Source organism: Procambarus clarkii, chromosome 37 (genome assembly GCF_040958095.1).
Source record: "Procambarus clarkii isolate CNS0578487 chromosome 37, FALCON_Pclarkii_2.0, whole genome shotgun sequence".
NCBI lineage: Eukaryota > Metazoa > Arthropoda > Malacostraca > Decapoda > Cambaridae > Procambarus > Procambarus clarkii.
This window is the reverse complement of record NC_091186.1, coordinates 14,900,976-14,920,169: the sequence shown is the minus strand read 5'-3', so window position 1 is coordinate 14,920,169 and position 19,194 is coordinate 14,900,976. Positions and strand designations below refer to the sequence as shown.

The 19,194-nt window shown below is 38.3% G+C and overlaps 1 protein-coding gene across 1 annotated transcript in view; it reads left to right on the top strand.

Moving 5' to 3' along the window:
* The window catches only part of LOC123765695 (protein PALS1), a 368,225-nt gene that overhangs the window by 331,243 nt on the left and 17,788 nt on the right, over window positions 1-19,194 (top strand). The window contains exons 8-16 of the mRNA XM_069336852.1: window positions 1,794-2,045; window positions 6,295-6,547; window positions 6,774-6,969; window positions 7,472-7,686; window positions 9,483-9,707; window positions 10,442-10,607; window positions 11,762-11,900; window positions 13,607-13,747; window positions 14,444-14,577. Of these exons, the coding sequence (XP_069192953.1) occupies window positions 1,794-2,045; window positions 6,295-6,547; window positions 6,774-6,969; window positions 7,472-7,686; window positions 9,483-9,707; window positions 10,442-10,607; window positions 11,762-11,900; window positions 13,607-13,747; window positions 14,444-14,577 (1,721 nt within the window). The remainder of the gene's footprint in view (window positions 1-1,793; window positions 2,046-6,294; window positions 6,548-6,773; window positions 6,970-7,471; window positions 7,687-9,482; window positions 9,708-10,441; window positions 10,608-11,761; window positions 11,901-13,606; window positions 13,748-14,443; window positions 14,578-19,194) is intronic.

Here is a 19,194-nt window from a genome sequence, read left to right as displayed (position 1 = left end):
GGTTTATAAGCAAATTTGTCACATCTGGAAGACACGGGGGAGACATCTCCCGTCACGCAGGGTGCAGTCGCACCTCCACAGATCTCCAGTATCAGCTCTTGAATGGCTCAAAAGGGCCACCACTTACGGTCTATTCATGCCCGTGCCACCTTTTGGGTGGCTTAATCTTCAATCAATCTGGAAGAGGTCAATTGCGTGTGACTGTCCATTCAGACTGCTTCCTGAGATTCTTCCTGCTATGTCAATATTTGCCACATTTGTCAATTTTATATACCTTAAGTTGAAATCACCAAGAAATACGATGTTAGGGGCAGAGTTTGTGGGGTAAGCAGTATATAAGCAGTATTCTATTTTCTTAAGTTGGGTCGTTTAAACTGCTGAGGATCTGGTGACTTGTATACAATCACATTTAGAATTTGTTTTAATTATCAGGACTTCAACCATGTCGTTTGTGGTGTTTAGCAGTTCAGGGCAGATGAGTGTCTTTGGTGTACAGGCAGCTGATGGGGAGATTTTGTTTTATACCCTGTTTTTGTCTTAATTTTTACCATACCATAGGACCTGTAATTAATTACTGTTAAAGATCATGTTATTTTCTGCTGCCTAATCGAAAACTTTATTAATATCAGCTCGTAGTTTTTCCGTGTTTTCTACAGAAGTAATTTTTGCGTGTCGAAATAAATATTTTCTAAACCCGCGCATACCTGTGTCAGAGGCGATTCCACTCGCGTTTTTTGTGTAAAGCGCGAGGAGGATTACAGAAATAAAATTTCCGTCTTCCTTCTCCTCTCTGGATATCACTTACGTCGGAATGTGAACTGCAGGTGAGGGCGATAAGTCTCTTCGGGCTGACGTTATCTCCATATGATATCAAATCTGGGTGAGTAATGATGCATTCCACAGGCTTGGATAAGAAATTGCTTGGACGCTGTGCACGAGGTGAGAGCAGCAGTGTTGAGACGCCACAGACCACTGAAAGAGATCCTATTGGGACATGTCCGGTGTCTGGGGACCCTTGGGAACTACACCCTACCAGCTTTGTTCGCAGTATACTGCAATTAATTAAACTTGGCCAATGTATATAAAGGTGTTTTCATGAAACTTTTATGAAAATATTAGAACAATTTTGCGTGTCTTGTTCAAAGAATCGAAGATAAACTCGATGGAAACATACCTGTGAGGATGATGTAACATTAAATCCTAGTGGACTGCGTGTAATCTGGTCGATAGTTCAATAGAAGAACAAGGACTAAACCATGAAAGATGATGGTTACCAGTTTGACAATGGGTAACACAGTGAGAACTAGCAATGGCACATTCATACAGACTTGTGTATAAAGAGTGCAGCGAAACAGAGACATTAGTGTACATAAGAGAACATTTACCGCCATGGGCGACATTGGTATCGGGTTAACGTGAAGCCGCGGGCTTGAGGATCAGTCACGATGCTCAAGTTTATGACTGGGTTAGTAAGTCTTTCTTGAAAGTTAATTTTGCTCTTCCCGGGTATTTTGTACAACCTTTCTCCTATTGGTACATATGAAATAAATTGATATGTTGCAAATGTGGACATAGTTTTCTATGTTTTAATGTTAATGAGTCATGTGTGAAGTGTGTGTTTAAAATGTTATCTTGATTAAATTAACTGAACTGCGTAGCATATTTTTATCCCATTTATTTAATTGATGATATCCAGAGTGCAGTTAATTGTTATACATCACGGTTAATTTTAATTAGTAGTCTCTGATATAACAACGTTTTAGAGATGTTCTAATTTGTTCATTTTGTTTCAGCTCTCGCAAATCGGGAGGGAGCAGCGGTAGTGGGGAGGTGGGGCGCGGCACCCCCCGCCACAAGGGCACAGGGGGCAGCACCCCACGGCACTCCCGCAAGGGGAGGGAGTCGCGAGATCCCCCCACCGTCATCTCTGCCCCCGAGATTGGCCTCGACAACATGATCAGCATGGTCGAGTTCGACCCGGGTCACCGCGAAATGGCTGTCGACGTGCCCGATTCCTTTGTGGCTCGCACCAAGACCCCGCCAAGGTAAGCCACGTGTTCTCGTTATTACCATCGGCAAGTGTCTCTTCTGAGGTTGTGTGTGTGTTGGGGCAGATGTGTCATGGCAAGGTGCAGGTGTGTCATAAAAGGATTGAAGTTTCATTGACCAGACCACACACTAGAAGGTGAAGGGACGATGACGTTTCAGTCCGTCCTGGACCATTCTCAAGTCCGATTGAAGTTTTGGTTAAGGTTCATCTTGTATGGGGATATTTGATTTATTTTCTCAGATAAGCGTGCGTGCATATTACAAAGGGTTTAAATGGAGGGGTTGAACAAAGCATATAGAAGTTTTTCGGGCTAGGCTTGTGCAACAAGGACTGAGATCAACTGATCATGGTTGTGTTTATGAAGAAGACTACAAAGCACAAAGGAGGAAATAGGAAATTCTAGCAAAAGAAGAGCCAACTGTTAAATGTAAGAAGATATAAAAAAGTATTCCTTCAGAGGGACATGACAAGGGATGAGAGAAGCAGTGTAGCAGATGCTAGGAAGAGAGGAGAGAACCGGGGGACCCACTGTCCCCCCCAACCCTATATTCCAGAGGGGAAGTGGGGAACCAGCAACCCAAGAGAAGACTGCAACTCCTCTACCTTGCTCCCTGTAGAAACCCTCCTCATCCCCCAAACCCTCCCTATCCAGATTCAGATGTTCATCCTACTCCCCCCTCACCCCATACCCTCCCTGACTTCCCCCTTCCTTTGACCCCTCACCCTCCTTGACTTCCCCTTCTTTGACCCCTCACCCCAGAATCCTCCGAGGCACTGTTAACCATCTCACAAATTGCCACACCCATGGAACAACTTCCTACACCAGCAGAATGTCCATCAGGGAGAGGAAGTGAAAATGAACAGGGAAAAGTGAGCTTTAAAACAATGTACACAAATATAGATGAGATTGCAAATGGAAACAAGTGAACTCGGAGAAAGGTCGCAAGAAGAAAACTAGGACATAATAGCACGCACAGAAACAAAACCAGTGAAAGTCAACAAATGCAGTGTTTCTGCAGGAATACCTGTACTATGTAGTAACATAGTAACAGCTTCTCCCTCCAGCCTTGGCAACTTGAGTGCAACTCCATAGTCTCCCAAGACTACAGGATGCCTACTGCTACTATGTAGTAAGGAAAGAGGGAAGGAAGAGATGGAGTGGGTCTGCGGATAAAAGACTGGAGCTTGAGGAGATGATTATCCTGGTCTGTGGGGGTTTCAGTGACTACATAACAGGCAACATAGCAATTAGAAGACAAAATAGTAGTAGTAATATATAACTGTACCAAATGACGGAAGACTCGGACAGGAATATGATGGAATAAACAACATGACTACCATTAATATAACAGAGAGCAGCTTTTGCTTCTTGCAGGAACAGTTCCAGACAGCTAATCATGGAAGACTTCAACCATGGGAAGATTTGGGGAACAGAGATTCTCTTGGAGGACCAGATACCTGGAGAGCTAAGCTGCTGGACGTGGCAACAAGAAACTTTCTAAACAAACATGTCAAGGGACCCACGAGAGAGAGAGAGGGGAAGATGAACTGGCTAGACTTTTTCCAATATTCACCCTGAATCTGACGTAAGGGAAGTTAAGTTGGAAGCTCCCATGGAAATGAGTGACCACATTGTACTGATATTTGAGTATCTGGTGCAATTAGGAGTAATCTGTCCCAAAAAAGAACTAGAAAACAATGGGCTGGCATAATGAAAGGGGAACAATGAGATGAGAAAATTCTTAATAGAATTACTATGAGAAACAGAACTCGGTGCTAAGTCTGTACAAGACATGGATTGTCACCCAAAAGTGTCAGGAGGTAGTAAACAAGTTTATCCTGACCTAGAAGGAAAAACAAGATTAGCAAGACGAGGAATCCATTGGTTAATAGGGAGTGTATGGAAGCAAAGAAATTAAATAAAAATTTGTGGAGTAGCTGCAGAAATACCAAAAAGCAGAGAGAGATTACCGAGAGCCAGGAATGAATACCTGAAAGTGAGCAGAGCAGCAGTCTGAAAATAATAATGCAAATAAAACCATGGCATAACCAAATTTGCTTCTCGGTCACATCAGGAGGAACACAACAATACAAGTGATGAAACCGAGAAATGGTGAGGACAGGTACACAGAATGAGAGATGCGTGAAAAACTCGACAAGAAATTCCAGGAGGGCTTCACAACAAAACGAGGAGAAATCCCTTAACCTTATCCTTTAAAATCCCAGGCAACCTTGGAAGGGTTTGAAATTACCAGAGATGAGGTTAAGAGGTATCTGTTGAACCTGGACGTGGGAAAGGCTGTTGCACCTGACAGAACCTCACCATGGGTACTAAGGTGTGTGCAGAAGCACTTTGCCACTCTCCACAGTGTATATTAAGTCACTAGAAACAGAAGACCTACCAGAAATATGGAAGACTGCTAACGTAGTCCCAATATACAAAAGGGCAACATACAAGAGGCACTGAACTACAGGCCAGTGTCCCTAACTTCTATACCATGCAAGGTGATGGAAATACAGTAGTGAGAAAAAACCTTAAACATCTGGAGAGAAGGGACTTACTTCATGACACACGAAATCTCGAGGCAATACTGTACAGTTTCAAATGCGAGTACGATAGTCGAATAGGCTCAGGAACCTGTACACCAGCTGACTGACTGTTTAGAGCAGGGACCAGAGCTGAAGCTCAACCCTGCAAGCAGAACTAGGCAAGTACACATGCACAAACCTCCTCCCCCGACACTCGTGCACCCCCCTCCTCTCCTCTTCCCCTCACACATGTACCCGTTCCCCTCCCCTCACACCGATGTAATAATGAATTTGTTAAACTTTAGTCGACTAATGTAAATTACAATTATTTCCTTGTGATCATCATAATGCAAAACGAAGCCAACATTGAGATACTAACATTTGACGAGCCACTGTATGGGGGAAGGGAAGGGGAGTTTGAAAAACAAAAGTATACTGAGAAGGCAGTTAGATTGCAGCCTGAAGGAAGTAGACACCAAAATAAAAGAATTAGAGTGAAGTGCATCAAGCACTTGACCTAGAGGTGTACCACAATTGAAATTGTGGAATTCATTGCCAGGAGGTGTACTACAACTGCAAGAGATTATTCCATGCCAGAAAGTCCAGAAAGAGAAAAAACAGGATTAATCCATTGTTCAACAAACGGTGCCACGAGGCAAAGACTAAAATAGATTTGAACTAATATTGACTGGAAGCATAGCACTAAGGGGAACAGAAATAATAAACCATACTCATTTCTAGCTGATTTTATCATATTGAGGTGGGAAGCAGGAGCTGAGAACTACACAGTAAATAAGAATCAAATGAAGAAGAGCCAAAGTTCTTGCATTACCGTAACAGGAGCCAGGTGATTAAAGATAGCCTAAATTATCAGGTCATCAGATTTATGGATGAGGTGATCCAATTTGCACAAAAATGACAAAGGGATTTATGATGTCATTAATAAAAAAAAAATCTTTTTAAGATGAACTGGCACATCTACCTAACATGGATAATGGGCAGGTTGCCAAGGATTAAGGTAACTATAGTAACAGTACTGTAATGGGATTGGTATAAAACAACATGAGCTGAATGAAACTTACATCAATGGTGATGCCTGGTGTAATATAGAGTACACACACACACACACTACGTAATGCAGTGTAAAGTAATACAATGTAATATATTCATCCCTTAAACTGCTCATAGGCTAGTTGGCAAGCAGTGCTGACATAAGATCTAAAATTCCTACAGTTTGCACTTAGTTCTCAACCAAACTGATATACAGAATCGGTACACGCTGCATAAATCTATGCAAGCCAATAAGGTTCAACATTGCATTACATTGTATCTGAGTAAAGTAATGTAATACAGTACAGTATAATGTATCCATCCTCTAAACTGTTATAAGCTAGTTAGCTAGCAGTTCTGACAAAAGATCTAAAATTCATACAGTTTGCACTTTGTTCTGAACCAAACTGAAATACAGAATTAGAAGTAGAGATATACCCAAATGAAACTCGATGCATCAAAAGCATAATGTCTCCATTAAAATCTGGCAAAATTGCCAGCCTGGAGATTGTGCAGAGGTCATTACTGCCTAAATTTATTAGGAAACACTCTAGTTATTAAGCATGCCTCAGTTCTCTCATTGTAGTAGGGCCCTAAGTTGCAAATGATGCTACTTTCTTGTGAGCTTGTGGGATTAGTGATTAGAAATATTTGTCTTATTCCAGATACCCACCACCTAGGCCACAGAGTCAGCCAATCACACCAATCCACAATAATAATAATAATAGCAGTAAAAGCAGCAAGAAGGGAGGGTCATCTGGAAGTGCCACACCGCAGAATGGCACGCTACCAAAGTCCACGCCTCCACGCATTCCAGACCAACCCCAGAGATCTCCTCAGCTCCCGCCTTCACAGCAAGAAGGACTAATACAGCAGCCATCCACACAAGAAGAGATGAATAAAATAAAAAAATATGAGGTATGGTTGTCAACATTTTGTATGGTTTTGCTAAGATATAATTGTCATTACTGTATATATGTGCATTAGTAGGGCCTGGTCTGAGACTGGGCTGCAGGGACCTTGACCCCTGGAATGAATGCAAGGTAACCATAAGGCCATAAGGCAAGGTAATATGTATGGTATACATGTGTGAATGGATGCACAATGCTTGCACTAAAACAGTTTGTTTCTAAATTTTATTTAGGAGGAGCTAAAGGTTCGCAGGGAACGTGAAGAGAATGAAGCAATGTTAAGATCATCATTACGATCATCTCAGAAGCTACAGCAGCTCGCGAACAAACCTGTGCCAACTGGGGTTGTTAATGAAGCATTTGCAGTTGAGGAGCTACAAGCTGGGGTGGAGGCCCAGGCCAGTGCTGATACCCCTAGTAAAGTTATAGGTAAGAGAGCTTTGGGTTGAATTTTAAGTACAACACTGGCATGACTACTGTTGAGCTGGAAGTAAAATATTGTACCGTTAATATTGAACTTAATGTTTATTTTATTACACCATATAACATTTTAAATGTTTAAAACATGTGCATCATAAAATTGACTTTGGTATTGATATTAGGAAGTACATCACTCCGTTTTCCCCCAAGAATCTATTTTCAGGTCATTTTAATTTACTGTACATGGAATTTTCTTTCACCCACGCCTCTACTCTGCATTTTCTCTCATATATATCATCATTGCTGCACTTATTATAAAGTAAGATAGAAATATATGGTCAGCACAAAGCAAGAACATCACAAAATCCAACAATAATTAAAGTTACCAGTAATTATACTGTACATACTTGGAATACACACTGTATTTATATATTAAGTCCTAATGTTATTAAGCAAAGCTAAAATTAATGCCTTTTTTAAACTTGACTGTTGAGTTCTTATTTCTTTTCAGGTATTAATGAACTTATTCAGTCACTACAAAGGATCCAGACAGTGCTAAAGTCTAATGGCCACCGAATTAGTGAAGATATGACGCTTGTGGCCCAACTTTTGACCAATCCAGAGTTCCAGAAGGTGCTGGCTGTTCACAATAAGGTGCAAGAAACGTGGTGTTTAAATCGACCCCCCACACCTGTCACTGACAATGCTCAAGAACTTTTAGCGGAGGTATGATCCAGGAGTATTAAAACACAAGTTTATTTATATACAGTATATACAAAAATGTACATCGGCTTTATGAGAGTAAATAGTGTATTGCGGAAGTGGATAGTGCAAGATTCAGTGTAGGTTTGAAGCACTAGGTAGGAAACTATGAAGATGAAATTAGGTACTTTTGGGTTTTAGTTTTGTAGTGACTCAAAATATAATTAATTTGATATTTAAGGAAAATAGTTTAATCTAATTCCCTAAAATTCAATTTCCTGTTTTTATTTTGGCATGAGAGCTGTAGCTCATTATATGAATAGTGGAAACTGCACAAAAGGGATATTGCATTATACAAGGCAGCTCGAATTTATCTGCATCCACACTTCTCCATGTATTTGTCTAACCTACACTCGAAACAATCGAGCAACCTTGCTGTATCCTATAATGTGTTACATAAAGCTATAACCATATCTTGGAACCAGTATTTTCTGGATGTAAACTTATTTAGGTCCAATTACTTTACCTTTTGTAAGTTGTAAAGCACCTCGGGGAAAATTTTAGTTACACTAATTAGGAAATAATTTTTGTCGGAGATAGGCAGCCTTTGTGTATGTGCACTTTAGCTTTTATCAAGGTCCCCCCAAGGATGCATTCCCCACATCAGTTGATTAACTCCCTGGGTACCTATTTACTACTAGGTAAAAATAGGTATTGGGCAAAAGAAAATGTGCCCAACCATTTCTGTACCGCCCAGGATTCAAACCTGGGATTCCTGATGGAGAGTAGAACGAACCCAAATGTACTACTGCTCGATTCTCTATCTCCTTTGCAAAATTTGAGACCGTGTTTATCAACCAACACTCAATTGTGATGTTTACAAGGTAGTAAGTAGTTGTCTTGCTGCTGGTTCTTGTTCATTGATGTTGACAAAATAATTTCAGTGTTATGACAGTGTCCTAGGAAGACGGGGGGGGGGGGGGGGGGACCACGAGCACAGCTCTCATCCCATAACTACACTTGGGTAATTACACATACACACCAACCATAGTACTAACCCTACCCTGTCCATCCTCACCACTTGCCAACTAACACCCCTTTACCTCTCTTCTCCTTAATTACACAATTTTGCCTACTCTACCTCAACTACACCTGTCCCACCTTTTTTTCTTAACAACACAACTTGCCAGTCAGTGTTCTGTTTTGAAGTGAGGCAGGGAATCTTAAACATTCTGCTTGGCTTAGTTTCTTTACATATTGCTAAAGTAGTTAAGTAAATAGGAATTGTACAAGAAACATCTTAGTGGGAAAGACAAGATGGTAGAAGATGAGACAAACCTGAGGTTAATAGGTGGGATGAGATAGTAAAGACGTGCAGACATGATTCGTGCTCAGGACAAGTGATTGATGGGAGTAAACAGGAATGATTCATGCTCAGGACAAGGGTGCTTGATGGGAGTAAACAGTGCTACATGGTGATGTTTAATGTTAATAGCACCAGGTGATGAACCATACAAGTGCGGAAGATGAGCAGAATGCCAGCACCATTAACATGCTGTACTGTGCCTTATGACCAGATGAATGAGCTATTATGGGACCAATAAAATGTTTCGATGTATAGATTTGTGATGGATATGGTACAAATGACCTCATTGTTACAGCACCAGAAAACTTATTAATCAATTAATATTTTTATGGTTTGAATGTGCATATCTAATATTTTTTTAATGTTTTACAGTAATTAATATTTTACATTAATATTTTACATTAATATTTTACATTAATATTTTACATTAATATTTTACATTAATATTTTACAGAGTCTTCAGGAACTTCAAGAATACACAGTACCTGAGGCAGCGGAACTTATTGACATACTTAACAAATACTCGGTGGAAGGCCTCCTGTATGCACATGATCGGATTGCTGAGCGTGAGCCTCTGCCTGTTGGTAACTTGCCCGAGGAGGAAGTGCTGGATAGAGTCACAAATTACCCTGAAGAAAGTGTAAAAATTGTTCGAATAGACAAGACAAATGAGCCTTTGGTATGTTTGACGTTCCTTTGCTTTAGCTATGTTTTGCAGTACAGTACTGTACTAAATGTATACTGTATTCCTTACATGTGTTTATACCTCTTTGATACTGTCATGTCGATTTTTGGTTATTATAAGTGATTTATCCAATAATTTGCAAGTGTGTCTTGTATTGACTTGAAATTTATATCTCTTATTCATAATTGTAAATGTAAAGTCTCTTTAACCCTTTCACTGTGGCACATTTGGTTTTCACCCTGGGGCTCAAAATGGTGATAAAAATTAACATTGATATTATTTTATTTATGCCACTTTTGAAGTTGATTAAATATTACCTGTAATGAGAAAATCAGCAGGAGCCATGACGAGAATTTGAACCTATGCTCCGAGTACTCCTACTGATCTCATTAATACATCACGCTAATGCAACTTCTTTGAGCGTTATCTACATTCAATATTGTGGGTTGATATTATAAAAAACAAACGAATTTGAAGAGCTTCAAGTAGAAACTGTGCTAATTATGTTCACTTTGCTAATTATGATCCCTTTGCTAATTATGCTCCCTGTGCTAGTTATGATCCCTGTACTCTTTGTATTCTTCGTTGATCTGCTACAAATAAAAATGTCTAATTTGTAAACAGTATTTCTGCATATAATGTTAGTATGGTTCTGAGTACACAGATGTGAGAATGGTGTCTTGCATCCAGTGGAATGTTTTAGTTCTGAATACATTGTTTACTTTCAGGGTGCTACAATAAGAAACGAAGGTGATTCTGTAATCATTGGGCGCATTGTGAAAGGTGGCGCTGCCGAGAAGTCGGGTCTCCTCCATGAGGGTGATGAAATATTGGAAGTGAATGGAGTAGAAGTGAGAGGAAAGTCAGTTAATGACATTTGTGATATGCTGGCTGGTATGTATTATATCACATTAAGATTTTGCATCTACAAAAAGAGGTACAGTATATATACTGTATTTTTTCATCTAAGCCTCTCAATGTTTTTTGCATGTTTAATAAATAAGTTAGATGTGAATTTTGCATAATACTAATGTATTTCTTGCTCACAAATATTTTTGCGTACGAGTAAAAGGATCCGACAGCCTAGACATTTTATATTGTATTGACAGATGAGATTAGAATAGAAAATAAAAGTTCTTGCATCATGTCCTTAACTCTGGCACACAATACTAGTAGGGGCAATGATGAAACCATGCCATGACGTTATTCAAAATGATTGTCTGAGCACAGATGAAGTTGTGTATCTGTCTCATTGTTGTTGAAATTGAGACTGATCCACAAATGTTCCTGGCTTGACTCCCAAGCATTTGTAGTATAAAAATAACATGGAAGTTTTAATATTCTACTCTTAATATTTTAATATCTCAATATTCTACTTTACTAAATTTGAATAATGAATTCACAAAGCCAGAATAAACTTCAAGAAATGTCATAACCAGTTTGACACATTAAACAGTCATGGCCTGGAGGTGCCCTAGGAAGTTGTTTGGTCTTCAGAAAATACAAGACAAAATATATTATTCTATATATAATATAATCCATCTATAAGAATGTGTGTGTTTTGTCTGTTTAAGGTTAGATGCATCTGTGTATATTGCCCCATCTGGAAGTATAAGAAAATTTGTACATTGTTAGGTTGTGGTCAAAATCCGAGCCTCTTTTTTAATGAAGGTTGCAATGTGTGGGTGTCCAGTACAGTAATATAATTTTTAATGTAAAAGTTAAAACATAGGATTTTTTTTGTACTGATTACTAAAACAGTGAATTGTGCTAAACTAATTGTGTGTAGATACCAATTTGCTATAGAAGTGGAGGCATAAAAGTACTTTGAACAGAATCAGGAATCTACTTTACAATACAGTACCCTATATGTATTCAAAATAGGATGGGCTGAAGGACTGATCCCTTAATATCTTATCAATATGCCCTGCTTATTTTACTTGTATATTTATCTTTGTTTATCTTTACAGAATATTTATCTTTGGTTCTTCTTACTAACATAAGTACAGTACTAATCACTAATTGGAATTCTCGCTGTACTATTGCAGGTATGACTGGAACCTTGACCTTTATCATCATCCCAAGTGGACAGCCTCCTCCAGCGTCTCGCCCACCCATTGCTCAGACGATACATGTCAAAGCTCACTTTGACTATGATCCTGAAGAGGACTTGTACATACCTTGCAGGTGAGACACCGAATGATTTAAAATAGTTCTTAAACCTTGTTTCTTGTTTGTGTGATCATGTATCCTCTCTGTATACTAGAGGATGCTTATGCTTATTGCCTCATGCCTCACCCCCACGACCTTGAAAGGGTCATCACATGATGAGAAATACAGTAACCTAAATTGCATATAGCGTGCAGAATATATTTTCTGAACTGGGTAGTATGCTAAAACGGTGTTGGGCAGTAGTTTTTTTTTTTTTTGTCATTTGGTACCAATTCTTGTCTTCGCTGCATTTGAGCATTTTGCCATCAGTTAAACAAGATCAAATTGTGAATAATTGTTTACTAGTCCTTTTAATTATATAAGTCAGAGGATTAAATCTACTGATGAATAACAAGAAAACATTTTCTATAGTAATGTTAAATAAAAAATTTTTACAGCCTACTTTCTCACACATTCTACATCTTTATTTATTTATTCAGCTGTTTAATTAAATTTCTGGACTGGGAGAGAGCCTCAAGTTTTGTTTTAATAGCTGTTGGCCCCAGCTGTGTGGGAAGCTTTTAAGGTTCTCATCGTTGAGTTGTTTACAGTATTGAGGACACAAATGGTTATCCCATATTCAATAGACAATTAGCGAGTAATGCAAAACTAGCAATATTTGGCTATAGTAGTGTCATATTGTGTTAAACTTCTGCGTAGCCCTGAACTAGCCTTGAGATTCTCAATGCCCATGGTTAGTGCCATTCTTTTGGCTACAGATTGGTGTAGCCAACAGCCAGCCAGCTACATGCTACAATACTGCATAGATCACCGGTAAACAGAATTATCGAAACACTCGTACTTTAAGAGGTTTCACCGTTTCTCACTACTCTTACCATCACTACTGTCACTTTTTTTTCAAACTGTGGTGTCAGCAATTGTGCCAGTGCCATACTCTGCCAACTATTTGCCATCCCAGCCGTGATCATGTTTCTCCAGTTGGCCTTGTTATCCGTGGTAAAAGAAAGTTCCTCTTACCCTTATCTGATGTACCCATATTATGCTAGCTAGGTGAAATGGCTTCAACTCTTGGTGATATATCCAAAGGAGTAGCCAATGAATGAGAGGTCAGACAAACCTCTCTCCCGGAAAATGTGGTTTATGTGCTTGCAACTACGGATGCCACAGAAAAGTTGTCAATTAAACAAACTTCTGTCACATTTATAGCACGGTACAGATACAGTAGAGCATTTCTACAAATAAATGCATTGTTTGGAAGTGAAGATACGATTGCCAGATTTGGTCCGTTGTTTAGAGTAATCTATTTTAAGGAGATCCAGGTTTCAGTGGATGCTCAGTACAATAATTCTTGTGTAATATGAAGTGTACATTGTGTTAAAACAAATACATAAATACAATTAGTAGCATGCATAAACTGTTGCAAAATCTGCTTTCAAGCATGACTGAATATGTCAGAACAATTTTAGTGTATAGGTTTTTTCTATATTTTCCTATTTAATTTAAGAGCACTCAAAAAAATTGTGATTTCTCTGCATTTATAGATAACAAAATTTTGGCAATGTGTTAGTACAATTGTTAAGTATGCCAGTATGGTGTCATTCAATGTTTGCTAAATATTCATTTAAAAATTTTTTTTTGTCTATTTGTATTAACATGAAGTAATTTTGTTGCAGAAAATGAAGTTTATATTGTGGTTAAAAACAAGGTATAAATTATTTTAGGGAATTGGGCATGAGCTTCCAGAAAGGGGACATTCTTCATGTGATATCTCAATCCGACCCCAACTGGTGGCAGGCCTACCGGGATGGGGAGGAAGACCAAACTCTTGCTGGTCTTATCCCTTCAAAAACCTTTCAGCAACAGTGAGTGTTTTAATTGTTTTATATGCTGTGTTTCATTTTAAATTACCTCTACAATTTTGAAACCATAATTATGCTTGGCAGTTAAAAGATTCTTAGATACTCTCAACTGGTATTTTTTCCCCCCCACCCACCTCTCTTTAATATCAGGACCCATTATGTTGCTATGCCCATTTATTGGTCAACAATGTTTGGAAGAGGTGCAGTGTACTTGTAACATAGTATTTAGTTTGAGTGAAGCACTGGATGTTAGAGATGAATGAAGTGACACATGTGCATTTGACAAGACTGACAAAGACAATTTGTAGAAGTGTTGTATGTATCTAGACACAAACGTTGGTGAGTGTAGGTGAACATAGATGCATCACTCAAATCTCAGTTTAATGAAATATTTTTGTTTATAAATGTGGATTAACCAGTGCAGTATACGATTATCTGTACGTTATCTGTAGTTGGTTTCAAGAGTTCTCCTCAAACCTGGCCCCAGGCTACACTTGATTTGCTTGGTTTCACTCAATGTGGACAAAAGATTGTAATCCTATCTTGATCCTTGTTTGCTGTGAAGTAACATAAATGAGATATAGATAACAGGTACACACGTGTAAATTGATTAGGTTGGTAGCATTTACACGAACGATATTAATACCATTTCTCATGTTAATCATTTCCCAGTATGACTAGCTGCTTTCTCACCAACAGCCGTGAGGCCATGAGACAGACTGTTGTAGGCGACAACAACAACAAGGAAAAAACTAAGAAAGGCAAGTTATTGTGTGCCAAAAAGCACCAGAAGAAGAAAAAGAAGAAAATGCTTTATCCCAATTATAATGAAGGTTAGTGCGAGAGCTTTCAATATTCAGCATGGACTTGGGATCGTTAGTTCAGTGCAGTAGTTTTTACTAATACAAAAGCTTCACTAGGAAACATTTTTATGGGATGGGAAATATTGAATGCTTGAGTAAGCATGGAATTTAAAATTTTGTAGTAATTTCTGTAATAAATCTTGATGCATTGCATGCTCTGTGAATGTTAGTTTACTAATATGATACATAGAAGTACTGTACTGACATGGCTTGCATGGGTGATGATGCATGGAGCTATTGTAAATTTTTTTTCCTTAACATTATGGAGGGTTCATTAGCGACAAGTTTCTGACTGGACACATTTGTCTGTTTTGCAAATCATAATTTAGACATTTTGTCTAGTGTTGTAGACATAATTTAAATAGAAATGATTTAGGTCACTTTGCTTGGAGAGAGAGAGAGAATAAATTTCGTGTACTGTATCAATTTCTTTTAATTTTTATATTTTAAACGAGCTCTGAATCGTCAATTTATTTTTCTGAAAAATATTACTTTCTACAGGATTCTGTGCTTTATGTTGTGTTGGAAGATGACATAGATGGTTAGAAGAAGTTCAAGAATAGTTGTCAATTAAACACACTTCTGTCAAATTTATAGCATGGTGCAGATACAGTAGAGCATTTCTACAAATAATAAATGAATGAATTGACTTCAGAATCGGAATTGACTGAATCTTCAATTCAATAAATTTGCTGAGAAAGTATGATCACTTGCAAGATTAAATTTTTTTGTTCTATATGAAGTTTTCTGATTATTTACCAGATATTATAATCTAATATAATGAAGGCAGACTAGAGACAAATACTGTCGGCCACATGCTATCCGAACCCCTCGGGACCGAGACTGAATGGATAACATGTTGTGTTCGGATAAATAGTTATCCTAAAATGCTAGGGGGGAAAAATTGACAATTTTGTTGTAGAAATTCAACAGCATTTTGTTTGTACTACTCGCCAATATATATTCTGATCTGCTTTAACATTGCTCCATCAACTACAATCTTAGTTATTTAGATAGAAAAGATGATGTGGTGGATGATAAGTGTTGGGTTGATTGAAGTGAAGATTAATGGTGATGAGGTAACCTCAGCAAACTGCCTTTTACCATGTACTGTAATGTACCTAATATCATGGCAGAGTTGAAAGCTTAAGATCCATCCATTAGTGTATGAATACTGTTCCAGTGGTGCTGTGTACAGTCACTAGGCAAACTACTGTAGTTCTATCTTTATTGCACATTTTTATTCAGACTGCTGCCTGTCCCACCAGTTATCCGAACTTTATCTGAACAAACCCCAAATGGATAACAGGCATTTTCGGATAACAGGCGTTCGCAAAGCATGTGGCTGATTATTGAGTAAAGCACTTCATAAAACATACTGAAGTGATCTCATACCAGTTTAAATAGCCGACTGGAGAACTATTTAGAGGAGTGTATTTTTGCTTGCCTCTGAGTAAAGATTAATAACCAGGGGCCAGATTTACGAAGCAGTTACGCAAGTACTTACGAACGTGTACATCTCTCCTCAATCTTTGACGGCTTTGGTTACATTTATTAAACAGTTTACAAGCATGGAAACTTCCCAATCAACAGTTATTGTTATAAACAGCCTCCTGGTGCTTCGGAGCTCATTAACTGTTTAATAATTGTAAACAAAACCGCCAAAGATTAAGAAAAGATGTACAGGTTCGTAAGTGATTGCGTAACTGCTTCGTGAATCTAGCCCCTGTAGTGTAGAGAGAAGGAAAGTGTGTGACTGGGGAAGTGTTAATATTCTGATGTGTAAATGATAGTAGAGGAAGATACTAGAGTAAAGCTCAAACTAGTGTTAGGGATGGAGAGTTGCTGGTGCCATGCAAGCCCAGGTCAGGAAGAATAAACTATGAATTTACTAGAGGGATGTGTAAAAGATTAATGGTTGCACATGAGTAATGTGCAGCATTGCAAGAGCTTGAAGAATTGAGGGTTGCAACAGGAAAGGTAGGCAGCCTGTGGAGTGTGAATATGATGGTCAATAATTCAAAATTGTGATTAAGCTGTCCCCCCTATCCTTTTTTTTTTTGTAAAATATACTTTTAAACTATGCTGACAGTATTTTTATCATATTTAAGGGTGCTTAGTGAACTTGAAGTTCATTAAGTGGTGCCAATGGTAAATAAACATTAAAGAATTAAGATAGTCACAATAACATGGCTGAAACAAATGAACCCACCAATCCACACACAAAAGTGACTACAGTTCGGTCTGTCTTTAATCCATATTAAATAGGGCTATAGGAGGAGGGTAGAATCTACAGTAATGGGCAACAAATTGTTTACAAATGGGCAAATGTATTTTTTTTATCACAAACTCAAAAGTGGATTTGTGTTAATTATCAAGAACTACTATCAAAATAGCATACCATCATGATGACAAATGGATGAGAACACAGATGCACCCAAATGGTATGGGGCATATTCCCATTCGCGTTAGCCAAATTTCATAAAAGAAATGCAAAAAAATGAAAGGCCACTTTTATAAGGTTTAATTACTCATAGCTTATCTTTATTAAATATCATAACTTGCTTCATCTTAACATGTCCATGTCAATTATTGCTGCTTCCTGACATAGCAAAAAAAATTAACTAAATTTTAATTAAAGAAAAACTTAGGGCAGGAAATCGTTCAGTAGCAGTGTGGCTTGAGGTAAAGTCATTCGAGGGAAGATTACTTTGTTGAGCAGCTTGTCAGGGTTAGAACCAGTCTGCTCTAGGCACGAAACATAGGCGACTAAAATAAAAAAATAAGTCCCATATTGTACTATACAGCATGTACACGTTTGGGTGGTCACAAGACGGCAGGCCATGTTTTACATACAACTCTATTCATTCACCAGAGTGCATGGAGGGGGGTGTGTGTTGGACTGGCTTCAGCAGAAGCCTCCAGGCTTCCTGTGGATTCAGTGGAATCCCAAATTGTATAACTTATATCATGTTATGGTACAGTGGTAAGGTGTGACTGAGAGTTCCCAATAACTCGTTCGAGTCTCCTCATTGCTCCAATTGAGTTTCTCTCAAATATCACTTTAGTGTGATCCCTTTGCATAACTGTTATTATTGGTCTTGATAGTTATAATATTAACTGTAAAATATTTTACCTTTATCACCCATGCACTGGATAGTTTAATGAGCATTGGGGTACACTTTAGAAGGCGGCAGGCAATTCAGTCACCGTTTTATATACACTATGTGAATGGTACAGGTGCTTAGACAGTGGAATAAACTGTTTCTATAAAAATACTTTAAGGGCAGAAACAACATGCAATACATGTATTCTACTGTTGTATCATGTAATGAAGCTTTGACCCTACAAGTGGCTTGTAGAACTGACCCCAATTTCATTAAATGTTTCATATGAGCATTCAATAAATTTCTGTAAGTTTGATATTTGAAAGTTTGCAAATTAGCTTTTATCAGCAAATTTCTAAATTAGCAAGCTTTTTTTAATTGTATCATGCATTTCCAGGCATTCTACAATTCATGCTACAATTTAAGATAATCATCCCCCCCATGAAGAGACAAAAAGTAATGTTTATTCATTTAAATCATTGGGGATTTCAGTTTGTCCAGGTCAACTTGCAGCCTCTTGTTGTCTTCCTGTCTTAACACTTCTCATACAGCATTGAGAGGAATGAGTCTATTTCGTCTGGGAGATCGTTTACATACATGAGAAACAGGATATGTCCAAGAACTGAACCTTGTAGGACTTTGTTAATGACATGTATGTTGGCCTGCCACTTCTCCTGAGTATCTGGTGCAATACTACAAATCTTAAGCTTTGGGCGACTGCTATGTTTACTAATTTTGCTCCTCGTTTGTTGTCGCCTTCATGAGGGTTTTGATTTAAGATGCCAAATATCAGTAATTAGGCTCTTATTTGCTGCTTGTTCCATGCTCCATGCAGCTTTCAATCTTGTATAGTTATCATCCTATTCTTGTTTAGTTCTCCATCTGTTTGCTGGGGGTTATATATGACTGCAATGAGGAGCCATTATTTACTTATCAAACTTTTTTCTACAATGTACTACTGTGATTTATTTGTAACTCGTGGTTTAATCTCAATACTCTGCAGCAAACTAAACAGCCAGCCTTCGTTCCTCCTCTTTCCTACCTGTCTCCATGTTTTGCATCTTTATTTTCTCACCGCTAAATAATTGTTGCAAGAATATTTAAATATTAATCATGGCTGGCAGTTTGGTTTGTCATCTCTATTCAATACATTGTAGTTACAGCTCCAGCACTCATTCCAGGATGCTTTGTGGTTTGTGATCCCATCTGTATTAATGGAAAATCATTCTATCATTTTCATATTTACAGTATGCATCACCTCTGTGCTTGGCTCTGGAATGTTCAATCAGTGAGTATAGGTGGTGAAGGGGACTGTGCTGTGTGTTAGGAGAGGTGGGTTTGGGTGCAGTGTTCTTACCTGTATGTGCTTGTTGATAGGGAGGCTCATCTCCTGGATCTGCCGCTTCACTTTCAGATATCGGATGCAACATTAGTGTTCTACGAGCATTGTATCTACTGTACTTTTAAAATGTAGTTGAAT